Consider the following 19,371-nt stretch of genomic DNA (forward strand, 5'->3'; position numbering starts at 1 on the left):
GATCCTCCCACCTTGGCCTCTCAAAGTTCTGGGATTACAGGCATGAATCCTGCATAGAGCCCATTAACTAGTTTTATATACATTTAGCTTGTCAACTATGATAACAATATAAGGATGGAATACAGATATTAGTCAAAAAAAAAAAAAAAAGAAAAGAAAAGAAAGAAAAAAATCTAATATATACAGAGAAATTTAAATATGATGCTAAGTAATGGGTGTTCTTAACCAGAAGGGCTTCCTATCAGAATTCCCTAAGGAGGTTTTCTGTTTGAAATTCACATAAATGGTCTCACCATTACATTCAGTAGGTCTGGGGTAGGCTCTGTCCATGTAAACTTTTACAAAGCTCCCTAGATAATTCGGATACATACTCTGGTTGACAGTCACTACTGTACAGAATTAATCCCTTTCTCAAGGAAAGTCTTAATGTTGGTATTGCGCAATTCTATTTTATTCCTGATCAAAAATGGAAAACAACTGGGGTGCCAAAATTTATTCGTTTAAATGATACATATTCGTTCAGCAGTATAAAGTAATTCAGGAAGTATGTCACCTTATCATGCACGTCTTGTAAAATATCACGAATAATCAGTTGTCGATCCTCTGCCTGAATGAGGTCCTGGGGACAAGCTGTCAGTATAATTTCTACCAGTTGCCTCCATGACTCCAGAGCGTGACGTTTTGCATGAAGACACTGCAGCAATTTATTTCTTCCTACCACATACTGAAGTACAGTGCTGATTTCCTAAAGCCACAGGAATGGAATCACAAGGTTAAACAGGCAAATAAGATCAGTTATCTGTCAGTTACTCAGAAAATATCTATTTGGAAACCTACTACATGCATGCCAGGAAGCAGATATCTTTTCATATTATTTCAGTAGCCAGGGCTATAAAAAATATTAATATATAAAGTGTGTACGTTTGTGTGTATGTGCATGAAAGGTAGGGGACAGAGGTGTCATAGATAAATTTGTATGCTTTGACACTATCTTCTTTCTCCTTGTACCTATCTACTTATACTTGCTTACTCTAGAGCACTAGAATTATCTAAACTCCAAGTTCAATGGCATGTTTCCCTGACATCTCTTTCATTTCTTTGCCTCTTGCTTTGGCCTGGCCAGCTATGTCTCCATGCATGTGGTTCTTCCCACCTGACCTCTTACCTGTAACTTTCCACTTGTGATGACAAGTGACCCTCCTCTCTCACTGATGGGGACCAAGTGAGGTATAATACGAAATATGGCCAGGTGGCAAATCCTTAACTAGCCTAGCAGAAAAGGTGTTATTTATTTCGGCATACCAGATAGTTCAGCTTATAAAAGTTATAAAATCAAAAGTGAAAGACTCCCTAAATGTTTAATTTTTAGGTAGCTTACTAATTAGCAAACTACATGTTAATATACTATTTTAGTCTTTTCACCAGCGACCTAAGTAGTTAAAAGGTTGAAATGAACACATACTCAATAGAGCTTACCTCCATGAGTAGAGGTCTCTGTCCTATGGCTGCCAGACCCTGAAGGGCATTTACTTCAGCTACAAGAACCCTATGAAGAAGCTGGATAATTAGGAAAAGAAAGAAAAATAAGACATTTCAGACACTGGTAGAACAATAACACCTAGCAATTATCATAAACTGCCCTAAAGGGAAAGGCGTCAGATACCTTTATATATAATCTAACAAGAGCAATGTCCACTTTCCAGACCAAAATATTAAGTATCCCTTTTCAAGAAGTTAGTGTGATACATTAAGTTTTATTTCAGGGATATATTACAAAAACCACAGTCCTTCCTATAAACTAGTAAACCAATGTCTCTATCAGAAAGAAAACCTGTATGGTTCTATTTGTTTCTGATGACTTAAGGTCTGAGCCACTTGACACTGCAGATATGTACTTTAAAGCAACTCTCACCTTGACATTGCAGACTGTCTGTCCCCGTAAATTCTTGTGTTCACAGTTGGCAATAACTTGTTCAATCTGGGTCCGATCAAAAAAATCCAACTGCAAAGGCTCAGGGATCTCCTGACTGAAGTCAATCGAGTCAAGAATATTCAGAATTTTTCGACGTACTAGAAATAACAAAAAGTAATTTGATTTTACTTGGGACATCGAAGAGAAGGGTAAACCATCATATTCAGTTGATTTTCAAAGATAGTGCTATTTTCAGAAAGAGCATAAAATAGTCAAGAAACTGAAAACTGTATTGGAATCTAAATTTGATTTTATTTCTGATACATCCATTAACAAAAATATTTTCTTTCCTGTTGTATAATACTATTACAAAAAAATTTTCAGGTGGCAAATAATCCTTTATACAGCTTTTCTATACCAGTTCAGAGTTTGCAGGCACAGGCTTAACAATCCCTTGAAGTTTTAAGCAATTTAATGTATGTCTATAAAATAAATTTATTACAAATTCAAAGGGCATTACCTTTCGTAGCAGTGTCAAAGTGAAGGAACCCAGAAACAGACCTGTTTTCATCTTCCATTCCTCCTTCACCATCTGTTGGAACATCAATAATATTGAATCAGAAAAAGAAGAACATACTCTTTAAACTACATTTATTTGGAAACAACAAACATAAGGTATTTTATTTCTAGGTCATTGTTTCTGCACAAAGAGCTCTGTGCAAATGGATAATTAAAATGCAAAGATTGATGAGGACTTACTACCAACATTCATCTTTCTGTCCCTATGGAATCCACTTCACTATTGTAAAGAGAATAATCAGATTCGCAAAAATGGCAAGACCCAATCATGCCATGAGATGATTTTAAAAGTTTATACTTAATTTGCATGAATAATACATACTGAAATAGCTTAGGTCATGCTGGCTCAGTATGACAAACTCCACTGACAATTCTGTATGTAATACCGGTATGAGTATAGTGTCATGTGGATGCTTAAAATAATAATAAATGACAATCATAAGATGAGTTAAAATTTTTGTGTTTTAAGAAAAAAAAACTCTAAAAGTGAGAAGATAGTTTTGGTTTATAGTCACATACTAAGCACAAGCTTCACATTTGTGTTTGTCTTCACAACAACTAGTCACCAGCACAATAAAACAAATACCAATAATCACCTGAGTATGGTTTCACTGGCATGTCATCCAGTAAGAGGTGTAGGAGCCTCTGGGTATGTGACCGCTGACGATTCAGAGAGGTTACCCTTAGTTCTATTGAGGCAGTTTTCATAAGCCATGACATCTGGTTCAGCATAGATATTTCATATTCTAGAATTTAAACATGCAAATTTTGTTTCCCAGAGTAATAACACAGTATCAAAACAGACAAATTCTGTAATTCAACAGATATTTCCCATGTAACAAAGTCAATAATTTATGAAACTCAGCAACATAAAATTTCTCATCTGTAAAATAACAAGAGAAAAAAAAGATACCAACGAAGAAAAAATAAGCTAGTATAAATCTATGAAAGATGAGCTAAAGTAAATGAAGAGTAAAAGAAAATCAAGTTTTCATTACTGATTTTAATTTCACAAAGATCCTGAGTCTATTGTTTTTTGACACTGATATATAAAACAATATTTTAAAGTAACTTTCAAATACATAACTCAAAAACTATCATAGTCTGGTTTTGATTTCACAAAACAAATACTTAAGAAAAATTAAACTTAAATTGCATGATTCTATAATACCTCAATTAAGGATGTGGTTTAACATTTAATTAAGGCTGAGAATCACTTATACAGTAGTTCTTATTTTTATTTATTTATGTTTTATTGTTGAGACAGGGGCTCACTCTATTGCCCAGGCTGTACTTGAACTCCTGGCCTCAGTGATCCTCCTGTCTCAGCCTACCTAAGCACTGGGATTACAGGCGTGAGCCACCGTGCCTGGTCCCACAATAAGAGTTTTTTAATCCAATACTATTTTAATATGCTTGACATTGAAACCCTAAATTGTGATAGTATAAACATAAAATTAACCAAATAACAGTAATACTAATAATAATTTCAAGCGAAGCTAAATGAAGTTTTATAAAACACGTACCATAATAGGTAAGATGTTAATTTTTATTTTTAATTAGTTAGGTGTAAAAAGAGTGTTTCTAAAAGCTTCTTACATAAACAAAATCACAGATCTAAAAATAAGACACTTATGAAAATAAAGTGAAAAACCTCTTGCCATTAGATAGCTCTCAGAGGTCTAACACCATTATGCTAAAAGGTAAATTAAATGCTGACAATTACTAGTAATAGAAATTTGTTTATGGCATGTGTGAGCCCCAATTTCCTAAAACATAAAGATGATACAAGCTAAACTTTTAAAAAACTCAATAGACCAAGACTGTCTGAATATAATCTGAATTCAGAAAACTGTTAAAAGTTGGTCAAAAAGAAAATAAAGTAGAATCCTGATAACACTTCATTAGCCTGGAATAATTGTTAGTCATGTCAATAAACTAAGTTTAAACTGTTTTCTACCATAATTAGTTTTCAACTTTTCATTTCAAGACCTGAATTGGTTTCAATACAAACACAAGAAACGAAAGTATATCAGGATTTTTTTTTTCTTTTAAACAGCCTGGGAAGAGAAAATCAGAAATCTCTGTAAAACAATTTTCATTCAAAACCTTTAAATTCCCATTAATTTTCTTATCCCTTCAACACAATCTTTAAATTTTATTTGCTGTAAGAGAATCAAATTCCATCCTTGACAGGCTATATTTAAATAAGTTTTTGCCAGCAGTTAAAATATCTTGCTTCTTTGAGCAGAAATTACAAAAGGAACCTAAAATAACAAAGAAACTGAATTATCTGAATTAGAACAGAATTCCCCCAAATATTGTATAAATAAAATAACTTAACATGGAATTACAAATGTGTTCTTATAATAAGTGAAAATAGTGCCCTACCTTTGTTAGAAAATGGTAGATACTGCAACTGGGAAAATAAGAAATCCTGGCTGGTTCTCAAGTACCTCATAGTAGGACCAGACGTATCAGAGCATGCACATAACTGATATATGACCTAAAGCATTAAAGTAAGAAAAATCCCTAAATCAGTCTTTCTGTGTTACACATATTAAGGTAACAAAATATGAACTGAGACCTACTAAGTGAAAAACCAGGGCCCATCAACAACTCAAGTAAAATGAACAAACAGATGCACAAAACAGAAGCTCAGAGTTATGAATAGTCCTTGGTAGCCTAGCTCAAGAAAAATACACTGAAATATAATTGAGTGTTGATGACATTACTACAGAACTATTATTAATATACTTATGAATACATACACATATAGTTAATTAGTAAATTTTAGTATTTTAGCTTAATTATCAGTAGCAGGCCGGGCCTGGTGGCTCACGCCTGTAATCCCAAAACTTTGGGAGGCCGAGGTGGGCAGATTACTTGAGGTCAGGAGTTTGAGACCAGTTTGCTCAATGTGGTGAAACTCCATCTCTACAAACATACAAAAATTAGCCAGGCATGGTGGTGTGTGCCTGTAGTCCCAACTACTTGGGAGGCTGAGGCAGAAGAATCACTTGAACCCGGGAGGTGGAGGTTGCAGTGAGCCAAGATCACGCTACTGCACTCCAGCCTGGTGACAGAGCAAGACCCTGTCTCAAAAAAAAAAGGAAAGAAAAAAAAATGTATTAGTAGTAAATTACTTGGAAATAACTTCTGAGAACCATACGAGTTATATCTCAACCTCAGGAAGATTAAAATTACCGAAACTAAAGCAAATGCAGAAATTACAAAGAAGATCCATCAATTCTACTAAATAACAATAAACTGAATAAAAATTTAACAAAAAAGAACAGATAAGAGAAAAAAGTTCTTATAGTAAATATAAGAAAAAGTTACTAGTTCTAATGTATATAAAGGTCTCCATTACAGATATGAATAACATAAATATCTAAGTAGGTCAAAGGGTAAAAGACATTTTATGTGAGAAAAATAAAAGTAGCCCATAATCAAAAATGTCCATCTGTTTTCAGGAATTAAAAAAAAAAAAAAAAAACATGATAATAGGTAGGTACCATATTACAAATCAGCAAATTTTTTTTTTTTTTGAGTCAGGGTCTCATTCTGTTACCCAGGTTGGAGTACAGTGGTGCAATCACAGCTCACTGCAGCCTCAACCTCCTGGGCTCAAGCGATCCTCCCAGCTCAACCTCCTGAGTAGCTGGGACTACAGTAATTGCATACCACCATGCGTGGCTAATATGAACATTTATTAGATGTTTTCCATGTACCAGGCACTTTAGACATCTTTATTCTGAGCACTATTAGTACCTAGTATAATTGTTATGACTACTTGTGAATTAAAATCTAAAGTCAAACTCTTCATAGCCTTTGACCCGACAGTCAATCTTCATTATTTTCAGATTCCATATTTGCAAATTCACCTAACATGCTAAAATTTATTTATAATCCCCAAATCGATACTTGCAGTGCTTCCATGGTCCTTCATGTGCAGGAGGTAGAATAGGTACAAACTGCAGTCACCCAACTCTCATGCTCTCAAATGAAGCAATGCTTTTCCTGTTCCAGCTATCATACTATAAAAAGCGTCCTTTAAATGGTCTATTTAGTGCCAGTTTTTGCATTTTTGTGCTTGTTGATTTTGCTGTTTAAAACGGCCCCCAAACATAGTGCTGAAATGCTGCCTTGTGTTCCTAAGTGTAAAAAGGCTGTGATATGCCTTTCAGATAAAATACTACATTAGATACATTTCATTGAGGCTGAGTTATAGTGCTGCTGGCTATGAGTTTAATGTTAATGAATCAACTACATGAAGTAAGGTATCTTTAAACAGAAACACACATAAAACATGATTATGAATTCATCAGTTGACAAGACTGTTGGAACCAGAAACTTGTAGGAATCCTAGCCTGTATTTTCCACAGGGCCAGTGAATTCACCAATTCAGTGTTCACAATGACTTTATAAAACACAACTACTGTGAATAACAAGAAATGACTATGAACGCTTCTCTGGAAATATATTCTCTTTTTTTTTTTTGAGATGCAGTCTCGTTCTGTCACCCAGGCTGGAGTGCAGTGGCATGGTCTCAGCTCACTGCTAGCTCCACTTCCTGGGTTCACACCATTCTCCCGCCTCAGCCTCCTAAGTAGCTGGGACTACAGGTACCCACCACCACGCCTGGCTAATTTTTTGTTTTTGCATTTTTAGTAGAGATGGAGTTTCACCGTGTTAGCCAGGATGGTCCTGATCTCCTGACCTCGTGATCGACCCGCCTCAGCCTCCCAAAGTGCTGGGATTACAGGTGTGAGCCACCATGCCCACCTGGAAATATATTCTTAAGAAAAATATAAAACAACCAAAGGTAATTTATTTATTTACAACCTCGCCTCAGTCTCCCAAGTAGCTGGGATTACAGGCACATGCCACAACGCCTGGCTGATTTTTGTTCACTAGAGCTGAGTAAAAAAAAAAAAACTGGAAACAACCTGAATGTAATTCACATTGTTGCAGCACAAAAAGTTTATACAGAGAGAAGGAGTAAAAAGGGCACAAAATTTCATGTATACTAAATACAACTATAAACAATGTATATACACAAAGAGAAAAGGAGAAGACAAGGGACAGAGTAAGCAGTTCTGCTACAGATGTACATTGACCTTTCAGTTTTGATACTGTTTTGATATTCTATAAAGAAACAAAAACTTAAAAAGCTAATACTGAACTTCTCAAAACAAAATCAGTTAGGTGTATTACTGGGTAAGTTAAGAAAACACAAGAAGATACTCTAACATGTGGAAGAAATAACACTATTAGAAGAGAAATGCCGAGCACAGAGAATCACGCCTGTAATCTCAGCACTTTGGGAGGCCGAGGCAGGCAGATCACCTGAGGTCAGGAGTTTGAGACCACCCTGGCCAACATGGGGAAACCCCATCTCCACTAAAAATACAAAAATTAGCCGTGCGTGGTGGCCCGGGGACGCCTGTAATCCTAGCTACTTGGGAGACTGAGGCACCAGAATCGCTTGAACCTGGGAGACGGAGGTTGCAGTGAGCCAAGGCCACACCACTGCAATCCAGCCTAGGTGACAGAGCAAGACTCTGTCCCCCAACGCCCCTCCCCCACCAAAAAAAGAAGAAGAGGAGGACACAAAAAGTGAGTTCAAAAAGCACTGCAAGCCATTTTACTAAGATGTGGCCTATATCCTTCCTGGTTTCCAAGACCAGGTAGAAGAAATCTCCGTTCTTAAAGAAAAGAGGGCAAAAGCACCAGGCCTGGTCTCAGCTTCTTCACCCAGAAGACTTTGTGTTGCAGGACAAGGAAGGTATCAATAAGGACCATTTCCCTTTCCTACGATCAGATTTATTTAAACTAACAAGCTCTTCTTACTTACAGGTTAAAATTTTTCTTTTCTTTTTTTTTTTTTTGAGACGGAGTCTTGCTCTGTCGCCCGGGCTGGAGTGCAGTGGCCGGATCTCAGCTCACTGCAAGCTCCGCCTCCCGGGTTTACGCCATTCTCCTGCCTCAGCCTCCCAAGTAGCTGGGACTACAGGCGCCTGCCACCTCGCCCGACTAGTTTTTTGTATTTTTAGTAGAGACGGGGTTTCACCATGTTAGCCAGGATGGTCTCAATCTCCTGACCTCGTGATCCGCCCGTCTCGGCCTCCCAAAGTGCTGGGATTACAGGCTTGAGCCACCGCGCCCGGCCTAAATTTTTTTTCTGAAGCAGGGTGAAGTACAAACATATAGGTAAAAGCAGTATATTTAGTTATAAATGGAGCAGTGCTTTCTGTAAACAATGCAGATCTTAACTCATCGGGTCTAAAGTGGGGCCTGAGATTCTGCACTAATAAGCTCCTAGGAGATAAAGCTGATGATACTGGTCTCTGGGCCATATTTGAGTAGCAAGGTCACAGAGCATATGTTATAGTCGGGCGCGGTGGCGCACGCCTGTAATCCCAGCACTCTGGGAGGCTGAAGTGGGTGGATCGCCTAAGGTCAGGAGTTCAAGACTAGCCTGAACAACATGTTGAAGCCCCGTCTCTACTAAAAATACAAAATTAGCCAGGCATGATGGCACATGCCTGTAATCCCAGCTACTTGGGAGGCTGAGGCAGGAGAATCGCTTGAACCTGGGAGATGGAGGTTGCGGAGAGCTGAGATCGCACCACTATACTCCAGCCTGGGCAATAGAGTGAGACTCCAACTCAAAAAACAGTAACAGCAACAACAACAACAAAAAACTAGAGAGTATGTTATAAACTGGTAGACTGCTGGTATGGACATGTTTTCCTTGGCCAGTACAGTGTTCTAAAAATTAGAACAACTTTCACAAAAATTCAGATTTCGAAATCCTTTTAACAATTAATAAATAAAAACAAAAATTCAGACAATCTGGCCCAACAAATCCTGCACTCTGGCATGGTAAAATAAGCCAGAGTTTAGTAGGAAGGCATGTGCTCTCCAGTTGCCAGATTCTCCCTTCCTCCTGCTCCCTTCTTAACTGGCACTGGCTTCATTCATTTACTTCACCTGCCATTAGCCTAGGTGTTAAGCTTATCAATTGTTTCTACTTATATATCAAATTCTGTAAATCTGTGCTAATATGTACATCAAATTTGTTCCCCCATTAAGGAAGAATTAATTTTGATTTATAGGAAAACCTAGCTACAGTACTTACAGTGAAGGGATGTTTGGACAGAGGACAGAAAAGATAGCAAAGAATCACAAAAAGAAAACCAAGAGATTAACAAAGAAAAATCTCTATGCCAGTAACACGAAGAGGTTAGTGATGCATTTCTTTTTTTTTTTTTTTGAGACAGGGTCTTGCTCTTCCAGGCTGGAGTGTAGTGGTGTGATCTAGGCTCACTGCAAGCTCTGCCTCCCGGGTTCATGTCATTCTCCCACCTCAGCCTCCCGAGTAGCTGGGACTACAGGCGCCTGCCACCACGCCCAGCTAATTTTTGTATTTTTAGTAGAGGCGGGGTTTTACCGTGTTAACCAGGATGGTCTCAATCTCCTGACCTCATGATCCGCCATTTCTTATCATAAAAATGGAAATTGGCCGGGCGCAGTGGCTCAAGCCTGTAATCCCAGCACTTTGGGAGGCCGAGACGGGCGGATCACGAGGTCAGGAGATCAAGACCATCCTGGCTAACACGGTGAAACCCCGTCTCTACTAAAAAATACAAAAAACTAGCCGGGCGAGGTGGCGGGCGCCTGTAGTCCCAGCTACTCGGGAGGCTGAGGCAGGAGAATGGCGTAAACCCGGGAGGCGGAGCTTGCAGTGAGCTGAGATCCGGCCACTGCACTCCAGCCCGGGCGACAGAGCGAGACTCCGTCTCAAAAAAAAAAAAAAAAAAAAAAAAAAATGTAAATTTAGGATAACAGTTAAATTGAGAAATTAGTCACAGCTTATAAAGCCTAGTTCTTTTTTTTTTTTTTTGAGACAGAGTTTCGCTCTTGCTGCCCAGGCTGGAATGCAGTGGCATGATCCAGGTTCACTGCAACCTCTGCCTCCTGGGTACAAGCAATTCTCCTGCCTCAGCCTCCTGAGGAGCTGGGATTACAGGCGTCCACAACCATGCCCAGCTAATTTTTTTGTATTTTTAGTAGAGATGGGGTTTCATCATGTTGGCCAGGCTGGTCTCGAACTCCTAACCTCAGGTGATCTGCCCACCTTAGCCTCCCAAAGTGCTAGGATTAGAAGCGTGAGTCACTGTGCCTGGCCAAGCCTAGTTCTTAAAACACTTATAAAATGAATAAAACAATAAATAAACAAAAATGAACAAGCAAAATGAAAGTTCTCATTATAGTTTACTTATTTATTTATCTTTATTTTTTTAAGACAGTCTTACTTTGCCACCCAGCTGGAGTGCAGTGGCATGATCTCAGCTCACTGCAACCACTACCTCCTGGGTTCAAGTAATTCTCATACCCCAGCCTCCCAAGTAGCTGGGATTACAGGCACACGCCACCACGCCCAGCTAATTTTTATATTTTTAGCAGAGACAAGGTTTTGCCATGTTTCCCAGGCTGGTCGCCAACTCCTGGCCTCAAGTGATCCAGACTACCTCAGCCTCTCAAAGTGCTGGGTTATGGGCATGAGCCACCGTGCCCAAGCCCAGCCCTCTTATAGTTTAAATCTTATTCTGACATTCTACCACTTAACATAGTTGTATATAGGACTTCTTAATTTACTTAGTTATTAAAAAGTGCTTTCTGGCCAGGCACGGTGGCTCATGCCTCTAATCCCAGCACTTTGGGAGGCCGAGGCAGGTGGATTACAAGGTCAAGAGATCGAGACCATCCTGGCCAACATGAAGAAACCCTGTCTCTACTAAAAATACAAAAATTGTTGGGCATGGTGGTGCACACCTGTAGTCCCATTTACTTGGGAGGCTGAGGCAGGAGTCGCTTGAACCTGGGAGGCGGAGGGTGCGGTGGGCTGAGATCGTGCCACTGTACTCCAGCCTGGGCGACAGAACAAAACTCTGTATCAAAAAAAAAAAAAAAAGTGCTTTCCCAGCCTGGGCAACGTGGCAAAACACCATCTCTACTAAAAACACAAAAATTAGTCAGGCATGGTGTGACACACATATAGTACCAGTTACTTGGAAGGCTGAGGTAGAGGATCATCTGATCCAGGGGAGGTTGAGGCTGCGATGAGCTGTGATCACACCGCTGCACTCCAGCCTGGGTGACAGTGAGACCCCATCTTAAAAAAAAAAAGTGCTTTCACTTACATTCTCATTGAAGTCTCTCAACAGTCCATTTCAGATTGAAAAACTCAGAGACGTTTCATGCCATGCCCAAGGTGACTTTGCCTGTCATGGGGTAGAGATGGGAACCAGAGGTCTTCTGACCCATCAGAAGGAGCTACTTTAAACACAGCACTGTTGAAAAGTTTCTACACTGCTGATAAAAATCCATCACAAAAATCTATTTCCTCCATTTTTCAAGTGATTAACATAAGATTTGGATCTATAAGATCTTGGGGTTTGTGCTTTATGGATTTTATCCACAAATGAAACGTCAAACTGCTAAATGAACTCACTTCAACTAAGTCCTACTGTTATACTGTCATATCTGTGGTGTACTCATGCACCTGGTCAAGTTTCTTCTATTAAGTACCATAAAACCCGGCTTTCTGTGTACCTGGTAACATAGCTCAGCAAGTTGAGGAGATTCTCGCACTGCCACTGGGCCTGTTCTCCCTTCCGTTCCTTTCTCCAAGATGTTTAGGATGGCGTGAAGGCATGTCCGAGGGCAACCTAACACTCCTACATTAAACCAAAAAGAAATTCAACTTTTCTTTTAGAATTTCTGCATTAAAATCTTAGACTGTCTTTTCAAAAGTTAAATTCTATAAATATATGCTGTACTGTAAACACTCTTTCAAATACTGGTATGGAAAATTGATAAAGGCTGATTCTCTATAGCTCAGTTTGTCCAGTTTGTTCTAAGCCCTAAGGACTGACCCATCCATCACCTTACCTTTCATACACTTTTTCTTTGAATGAATTATCCCATGAGCCCAGAATGCAATAAATGACCCCTGGGATACACAAATATGGATGGAAAGAAATGCCTTTATGTCTTAGGCTATACCTGGATCTTGTAGATTTGTAGTACTGACAGGTTTCTTCAATTCAAAGCCCAACAAGTAGAGAGCAAGATTGGGTGGATTGCATTCCAGAGAGGTAATGAGAAGATTCAAGATGTGGATTCTTGTTTCATAATGAATTGCAACTAATTTCTTTTCAAGTTCTGACCCTTAATGCAGAAATCACAAAACAATGGAAAGGTAATGTAAGTCAAATGAAAAATACAAAACTTGTATTCCAAACCTCCATGTTTTCTTTAGATCATTTGCCTGATTATCTATCACATTCATTTCAGATTTATTTAAAGAGGAATCCTAAAAACCTTATAAATTTACAAGTTGAGTACCCTTTATCTGAAATGTGTGGGACTCGAAGTGCTTCAGATTTCAGATTTTTTGAATTTTAGAATATTTGCATTATACAGGTTGAGCATCCCTAATCCAAAAATCCAAAATCCAAAATGAACCAATGAGCACTTCCTTTGAGAGTCAAGTTGGTGGTGCTCACAAGGTTTCAGATTTTATTCTGAATTTTGTATTCTCAACCTGTATTCTAGCAAATTCTCAATTTCTCTTACACCATCACTAAACAGTTAACAATTACAAGTGTTTTCTTTAAATTAAGCATATATAAAAAGTAAAAGAATGCATGTATGCACATTAATCTAAGGCATACCCTCTTCTAGACGTACAAATTCTTCTGCATCTTCACAATCCAAACACTCCACAAATCCAGCCATTAGTTTCTGACTTATACTCTGAAGTAACATGAAGGTAAAAAATAACAAATTATTACAGGTTTCTAAATATTAGAAAAACTATGATTGATATATGTATAAACATTCATCCATAAAGAAAAACAGGCAAATCTGCTTAGGTATTTATGTTTTAGTTACACTTTTAGTAGAAAACTCAGTGCCTTAAGTTGCCATAATTTAGCTCTCTATACAAATAAGAAACAAAAGTTTTATAAATTTATTGATTTCAAAACTTGCTTCCTAATTTTCCTTGATTTCCCAAAGAATCAAGCTAGTTTAAAAAAAAAATCACATGGGCCGGGCGCGGTGGCTCAAGCCTGTAATCCCAGCACTTTGGGAGGCCGAGACGGGCGGATCACGAGGTCAGGAGATCAAGACCATCCTGGCTAATATGGTGAAACTCTGTCTCTACTAAAAAATACAAAAAACTAGCCGGGCAAGGTGGCGGGCGCCTGTAGTCCCAGCTACTTGGGAGGCTGAGGCAGGAGAATGGCGTAAACCCGGGAGGCGGAGCTTGCAGTGAGCTGAGATCCGGCCACTGCACTCCAGCCTGGGCGACAGAGCGAGACTCCATCTCAAAAAAAAAAAAAAAAAAAAAAAAAAAAAAAATCACATCAAACTGCTGTTTACTGAGCTCTTCATTATACAGTCAATGTTATGAGATCTTAACTAAACGTAAAATAAAATTTTCATCTTCTCTCTTTAGAAATGTATTACTTATCACTCGTTTTCTATTTGAGCTGATTTTGCCTTTAATAATCTAGGAGGATGTTAAATCAGCAATAATAATTTATACCAAAATCGACCAAAAAAATCAGCATATCAAAAACCTTTAGCATCCCCCAATTATCACATGGTTTCATAAACCTCATCCGTAAGCCACAGATGAGATTTACACTTATGGTGGTTCTCATGCTGGGTGGTACCACCACTCCAAAGGGAACTTAGAAATAAGTGGAGTCATCTAAGTAATCACAACTAGAGGTTACTACTGACAGATAGAGGCATCTAGGGATGCTAAAGGTACTAGATGTGAGGGACTCTAACACAAAAGATCTGTGCCATCAACATGCCAGAAGAGTCCTTATTTCAAAATAGGGACTCTATGAAGGACTACACAACAAAATCCTTCAACGAGGCCAGGCACGGTGGCTCACGCCTGTAATCCCAGCACTTTGGGAGACCGAGGTGGGCACACTGCTTGAGCTCTAGAATTCAAGACCAGCCTGGGCAACATGGTAAAACCTTGTCTCTACAAAAAAATACAAAAAAACTAGCTGGTGTGGTAGCATGCGCCTGTAGGATCGCTTGAGCCTGGGGGCAGAGGCTGCAGTGAGCTGAGATTGTGCCACTGCACTCCAGCCTGGGTGACAGAGCGAGTTCCTGTCTCAAAAGAAGAAAAATAAAAATTCTTCAACTAGCTAAACCAGTGACTGCCAACATAAAGACAATGGGATGAAATGTTCATACAGAAAAAAAGCAGATTCAGCAATTGTAGGTATTCAGTGAACAGAACTATTATAAATTGAATAAAAAGAGGAACTCCTAAAAACACCCCGCAGCGTTATCAGATGAAGTGACACACAGGTGGATCACAAGAAAACCAGTGAAGTAGACAACTTACGACAACGAGATATTCAGGACTGCAGAGGCTCACTTAGAACATAGGCAACTGACAGGTCGGGAGCAGTAAACAAAGTTACAGCAAACCTAACAATTTTAAACGTGCCTAGAGTAGCAGTGGTTGTGTTAGGCTATACAGCCACATACTATAATGTATGCAGTAACATTGTCAATAGCATCATCTTCAAAGATAAGTCATAGCCAAGTTCGTGGATAGGTTTTCACCCATCCTATAGAAATATACTTACTCTTAATGAATTTTTCCACAACCAAGAATATGATTCCTCTATAGACACTGTAACTTTCATATATAATCAAAATGCACAATGCACCAAAAAACAACAACAGCAACAAAATCAGTTACCTGGTCATGTGTGAAATCTCCAACCAACTTTATCTGAATATTAGAGTTGCAAGAGATACAACAGAGGATCTTGGCACTTTCAAAAGCCAATTCTGGATTAGTATTGCCATGATACAGGTATCTTTAAAAAAAGAAAACATTTGAGGAACAGTGATAAAATTTTTGGTGTCTCACTATTCCCAATAAAGAAAATTCAGAACCAGAGCTTCCCCTGCCCATACAGCACTTTGAGGTAAATTAGAAAAAGCTGTTCCCTTCTAAACAGATGCAGTCTGTTAGGGGTTGAATCATGTCCCTGGCCCCAAAATCCTTATGTAAAGTCTGGCTAACCCAGTGACCTTATCTGAAAGTAGGGTCTTTGCATACATAGTCAAAGAAGTTCAGACGAGGTCATTAAGGAGGGCCCTAATAAAATATGACTGGTGTCCTCATAAAAAGGGTAAATTCAGACACAAACATACACACACAGGGAAAATGCCATGCAGCACTGAAAGCAGAGATCAGAGTGATGCTTCTACAAGCCACGGAACATCAAACCACCAGAAAGCTCAAGTTTTCTGTGACAAGTTTGCTTCCTGTCCAGCCCTATCCTCCAAACACCTAGTTTCCCTACAGGAGATAGACAATATTGTCATTTTAGACTTAGAGATTTTGGGTGGGCACGGTGGCTCACATCTGTAATCCCACCACTTTGGGAGGCTGAGGTGTGCAGATTGCTTGAGGTCAGGAGTTTGAGACCAGACTGGCCAATATGGTGAAAGCCCATCTCTACTAAAAATACAAAAATTAGCCGGATGTGGAGGTGCACATCTATAGTCCCAGCTACCTGGGAGGCTGAGGTGGGAGAATCACCTGAGCCTGGGAGGCGAAGGTTACAGTGAGCCAAGATTGCACCACTGCACTCCAGTCTGGGTGACAGAGCGAAATCCTGTCTCCAAAAAAAAAAAAAGACTTGGATTTTTAGAACATGGAACAGAAGAAATTGTAAAGTTCAGAGTAATTAATATCAGGGTAGCTAGAGAAGGCAAGAGTAAAATGAGGCCAGGCGCAGTGGCTCACACCTATAATCCCAGCAGTTTGGGAGGCTGAGGCGGGCGGATCATGAGGTCAGGAGTTCGAGACCAGCCTGACCAACATGGTGAAACCCCGTCTCTACTAAAACTACAAAAATTAGCCGAGCATGGTGGTGCTCACCTGTAATCCCAGCTACTCAGGAGGCTGAGGCAGGAGAATTACTTCAACCCAGGAGGTGGAGGTTGCAGTGAGCTGAGATCACGCCACTCCACTCCACCCTGGGCGACAGAGCGAGACTCCGTCTCAAAAAAAAAAAGGAAAATGAGGCAAAAAGAAAAAAAAAGTAATGCACTAGATATCTAACCAGATTTGAAAATCAAAGCTAGAATGTCTATTTCATTTCTCTACCTACAAAGGTAACTTACCTGGCAATGTTTACCACATTATCTGCCTTCTTAGTTCTGGGATTAATTCCCTGCAAAAGCTGTTCTAAAGGAGAGACTATTAGAGCCAGTTGACTTTCTCTTAGAAGGTCCATAAAAAGATTTTCCTTTTGCAGAGTAAGATTGAGAAGTGCAAGGCAATGTTGCACTGCTTTCTCCAGGTGTTTTTTCCCTATCAACCAAAAATAAAGTTAGAAAGTTCTAAATTTATCTTAAAAACTCACAGTCAATTCTTGGGAAAACAAGACAAATGACAAGTTTTAGATTTTCAAATCTAGAGAGTTAGACTCTTGTTTCCAACTTTCAGCAGCAAAACCTAGAGACTTAAGCTCTCATTGTTTCAATTTCAACTCCAACTTCACAAAACCATTCATCTAGGCAAGTTATGGTTATTTTGCAATCCAGAATACTTTCATGGAATGGATTCTCAAGTCACTTCTCCTTTATCTTTTCCCTTATTGTTTAGAGCAATGGTTCTCAGAATGCGGTGATTGAGCCCCAAGGGACATTTGACAATGTCTGGAGGCACTTCTAGTTATCGTAACTGGAAATGTGCTACTGGCATCCAGCTTACGATAACACAGGACATCATCCACAAAAAAGAATTATTCAGCCCAAAATGTCAATGGTGCCAAAATTGAGAAACTCTGATCTAAAGTAAGACAAAATCATTGTGGAAAATAAAGCGGAAAACAGAAAGAAGGATCACCCATAATCTTACCGACCAAATTTAAAACTGTGGCCTAATTCTTCTTATAGTTTCTTACCTGTATATTCTGACTATACAGTTATTGTTCATATGTTTAGAATCTCTTTTCTCATTTTGATCATAGCCACATTAAGTAAAGGTAATATAGCATCATGGTAAAAAGCATGAGCTCTGGAGCCAAATTGACTAGGTTCAAATCCCAGTTCCCATACTTGCTAGGGAAAGCCAGTGTAACTTATTTGTATTTCAGCTTCTTTATTTTTTAAATGAAAATAATAAGATCTAACACATTTTTGAATAGATTGAATGCATTAATATATGCAATGTGCTTTTAAAAGAGCCAAATACATAGTAAGCACTCAATAAATAATAATTAGTGGTAACAATAACAAGTAAAATTTATTGACCACTATGTATCAGGCACTATAGTAAGTGCTTTTAAAAATATTATGGGGAGGGAGCGGGGGCGATGGACAAAAAAGTACTTTAAAGTTGGGGATGTTAAAGATGTTAAAAATGATAGAAAGATCACTTTACTTACAAAAGACCCTGCAGTGAAACACAGTTACACTGAGAATCTCTCTGTACTTTAGTCTGTTTTTACTTATAATACACTCTCGTTTAAATGATTCATTGAAAACACCACTTCAGATACAGAGAGAGAATCTTACAGGGAAAAATGACCTCAGAGATCATCTATTTCAAATTCTCAGTTTACAAAAGATGAAAACATCAAAACTGTTTGCAAGACATGAAGACTTTTAAGTATATACCAGGAAAGGGGGCATAGGTGTCAAGCTGCTTAACTCCTTCTTCCAGTAAACTGAGAGCAAGCTCCAACATTGGTGACTCATTCAGCAGATGATACATCAGACTAAATCCAGGTGGCTTATAGGCTATGATTTCTTCTCCTAAATAGAACATAACATATTCCAAGAGATGATGGGTTAGTATTTTTGTCACACCCTTGATTTATATGAAATGTATGAGACTTATAAATTAGATGGCATCTAAATAGATAAAGGCAAGTTTCAATTTAGAAACACAGTAGTAATTCTCCTAAGGGCGAATCTGCATGAAGCAGTTAGTCAACTATTCTGTTAACTCATTAAAGAAACTGTAATGCAGTGTTCTTGATCTTCCATTCAATAATTTTTTCTCTTGAACAGAAAAATTAAAATGATTAAAACAATGAAACAAAAGATTAAATTATAATTTAAAAGTATAATTTTAAATGTATGTATCACATAGCCATAATTTATAAATTATAAATAATTGATACCTTATTTGAAAGTGACAGAATTAAATTACCTTGTAGTTCCACAAACTGGTCTACAAAATCTTCAAGCTGAGGCTCATAATCTCTGAGCAATTTATAAAACACCTCCAAAACCACCTCAGCAACTTCCCACTATAGAAAGATACAAATATGTCAACAACAATAAAACAGACCAAGGTGGTGGCCTTGCGAGGCTTTTCCCTCTTTCCCTTCTTTTTCCAGTAAATGAGTGAAGTTTCTTATCTACTTTATTCACTTAGGCTAAGCAATATAGAAATACCAATTCATTTTGCTTTATTTTGCAACAAGATAATGAACTGGCTCATTTTCAAGGTAACGTATTTTTAATTCATTATTCTTAAAGATATAGTTTTATAGGAGATGTTTGGAATTCATTAATACATTGACAACATTTAGTATCTAGTCATAGTCAATTTATAATTAAACATCAAATTTGGACACTTTTCAAGTGCCAAATATTTCACATTTTCTCTAAGAAGCTCGGCTGCATGGAATCTGAGAAATCATCTCATCTAAACTCCCTATAAGTGAAGCAAGTGAAGCTCAAAGCAGTGAATGAATTCCCCAAGACCATAAAGTCTGGCAGCAAACAGGCTG

The 19,371-nt window shown here is 38.4% G+C and overlaps 1 protein-coding gene across 2 annotated transcripts in view; it reads right to left on the reverse strand.

Annotated features, from left to right (window-relative positions):
- The window catches only part of NUP205 (nucleoporin 205), an 89,543-nt gene that overhangs the window by 30,477 nt on the left and 39,695 nt on the right, over positions 1 to 19,371 (reverse strand). For both annotated transcript variants that reach the window (XM_033191873.1, XM_033191874.1), the window contains exons 16-28: positions 18,786 to 18,885; positions 18,248 to 18,385; positions 16,748 to 16,937; positions 15,309 to 15,429; positions 13,240 to 13,321; positions 12,569 to 12,733; positions 12,116 to 12,240; positions 4,883 to 4,997; positions 3,088 to 3,237; positions 2,433 to 2,504; positions 1,913 to 2,070; positions 1,477 to 1,557; positions 554 to 745 (exon numbers count right to left, since the gene is read on the reverse strand). In XM_033191873.1, the coding sequence (XP_033047764.1) occupies positions 554 to 745; positions 1,477 to 1,557; positions 1,913 to 2,070; positions 2,433 to 2,504; positions 3,088 to 3,237; positions 4,883 to 4,997; positions 12,116 to 12,240; positions 12,569 to 12,733; positions 13,240 to 13,321; positions 15,309 to 15,429; positions 16,748 to 16,937; positions 18,248 to 18,385; positions 18,786 to 18,885 (1,689 nt within the window). The remainder of the gene's footprint in view (positions 1 to 553; positions 746 to 1,476; positions 1,558 to 1,912; positions 2,071 to 2,432; positions 2,505 to 3,087; positions 3,238 to 4,882; positions 4,998 to 12,115; positions 12,241 to 12,568; positions 12,734 to 13,239; positions 13,322 to 15,308; positions 15,430 to 16,747; positions 16,938 to 18,247; positions 18,386 to 18,785; positions 18,886 to 19,371) is intronic.

The sequence above is a fragment of the Trachypithecus francoisi genome, unplaced genomic scaffold, assembly GCF_009764315.1.
Source record: "Trachypithecus francoisi isolate TF-2019V2 unplaced genomic scaffold, Tfra_2.0 Lachesis_group4, whole genome shotgun sequence".
Taxonomy (NCBI): domain Eukaryota; kingdom Metazoa; phylum Chordata; class Mammalia; order Primates; family Cercopithecidae; genus Trachypithecus; species Trachypithecus francoisi.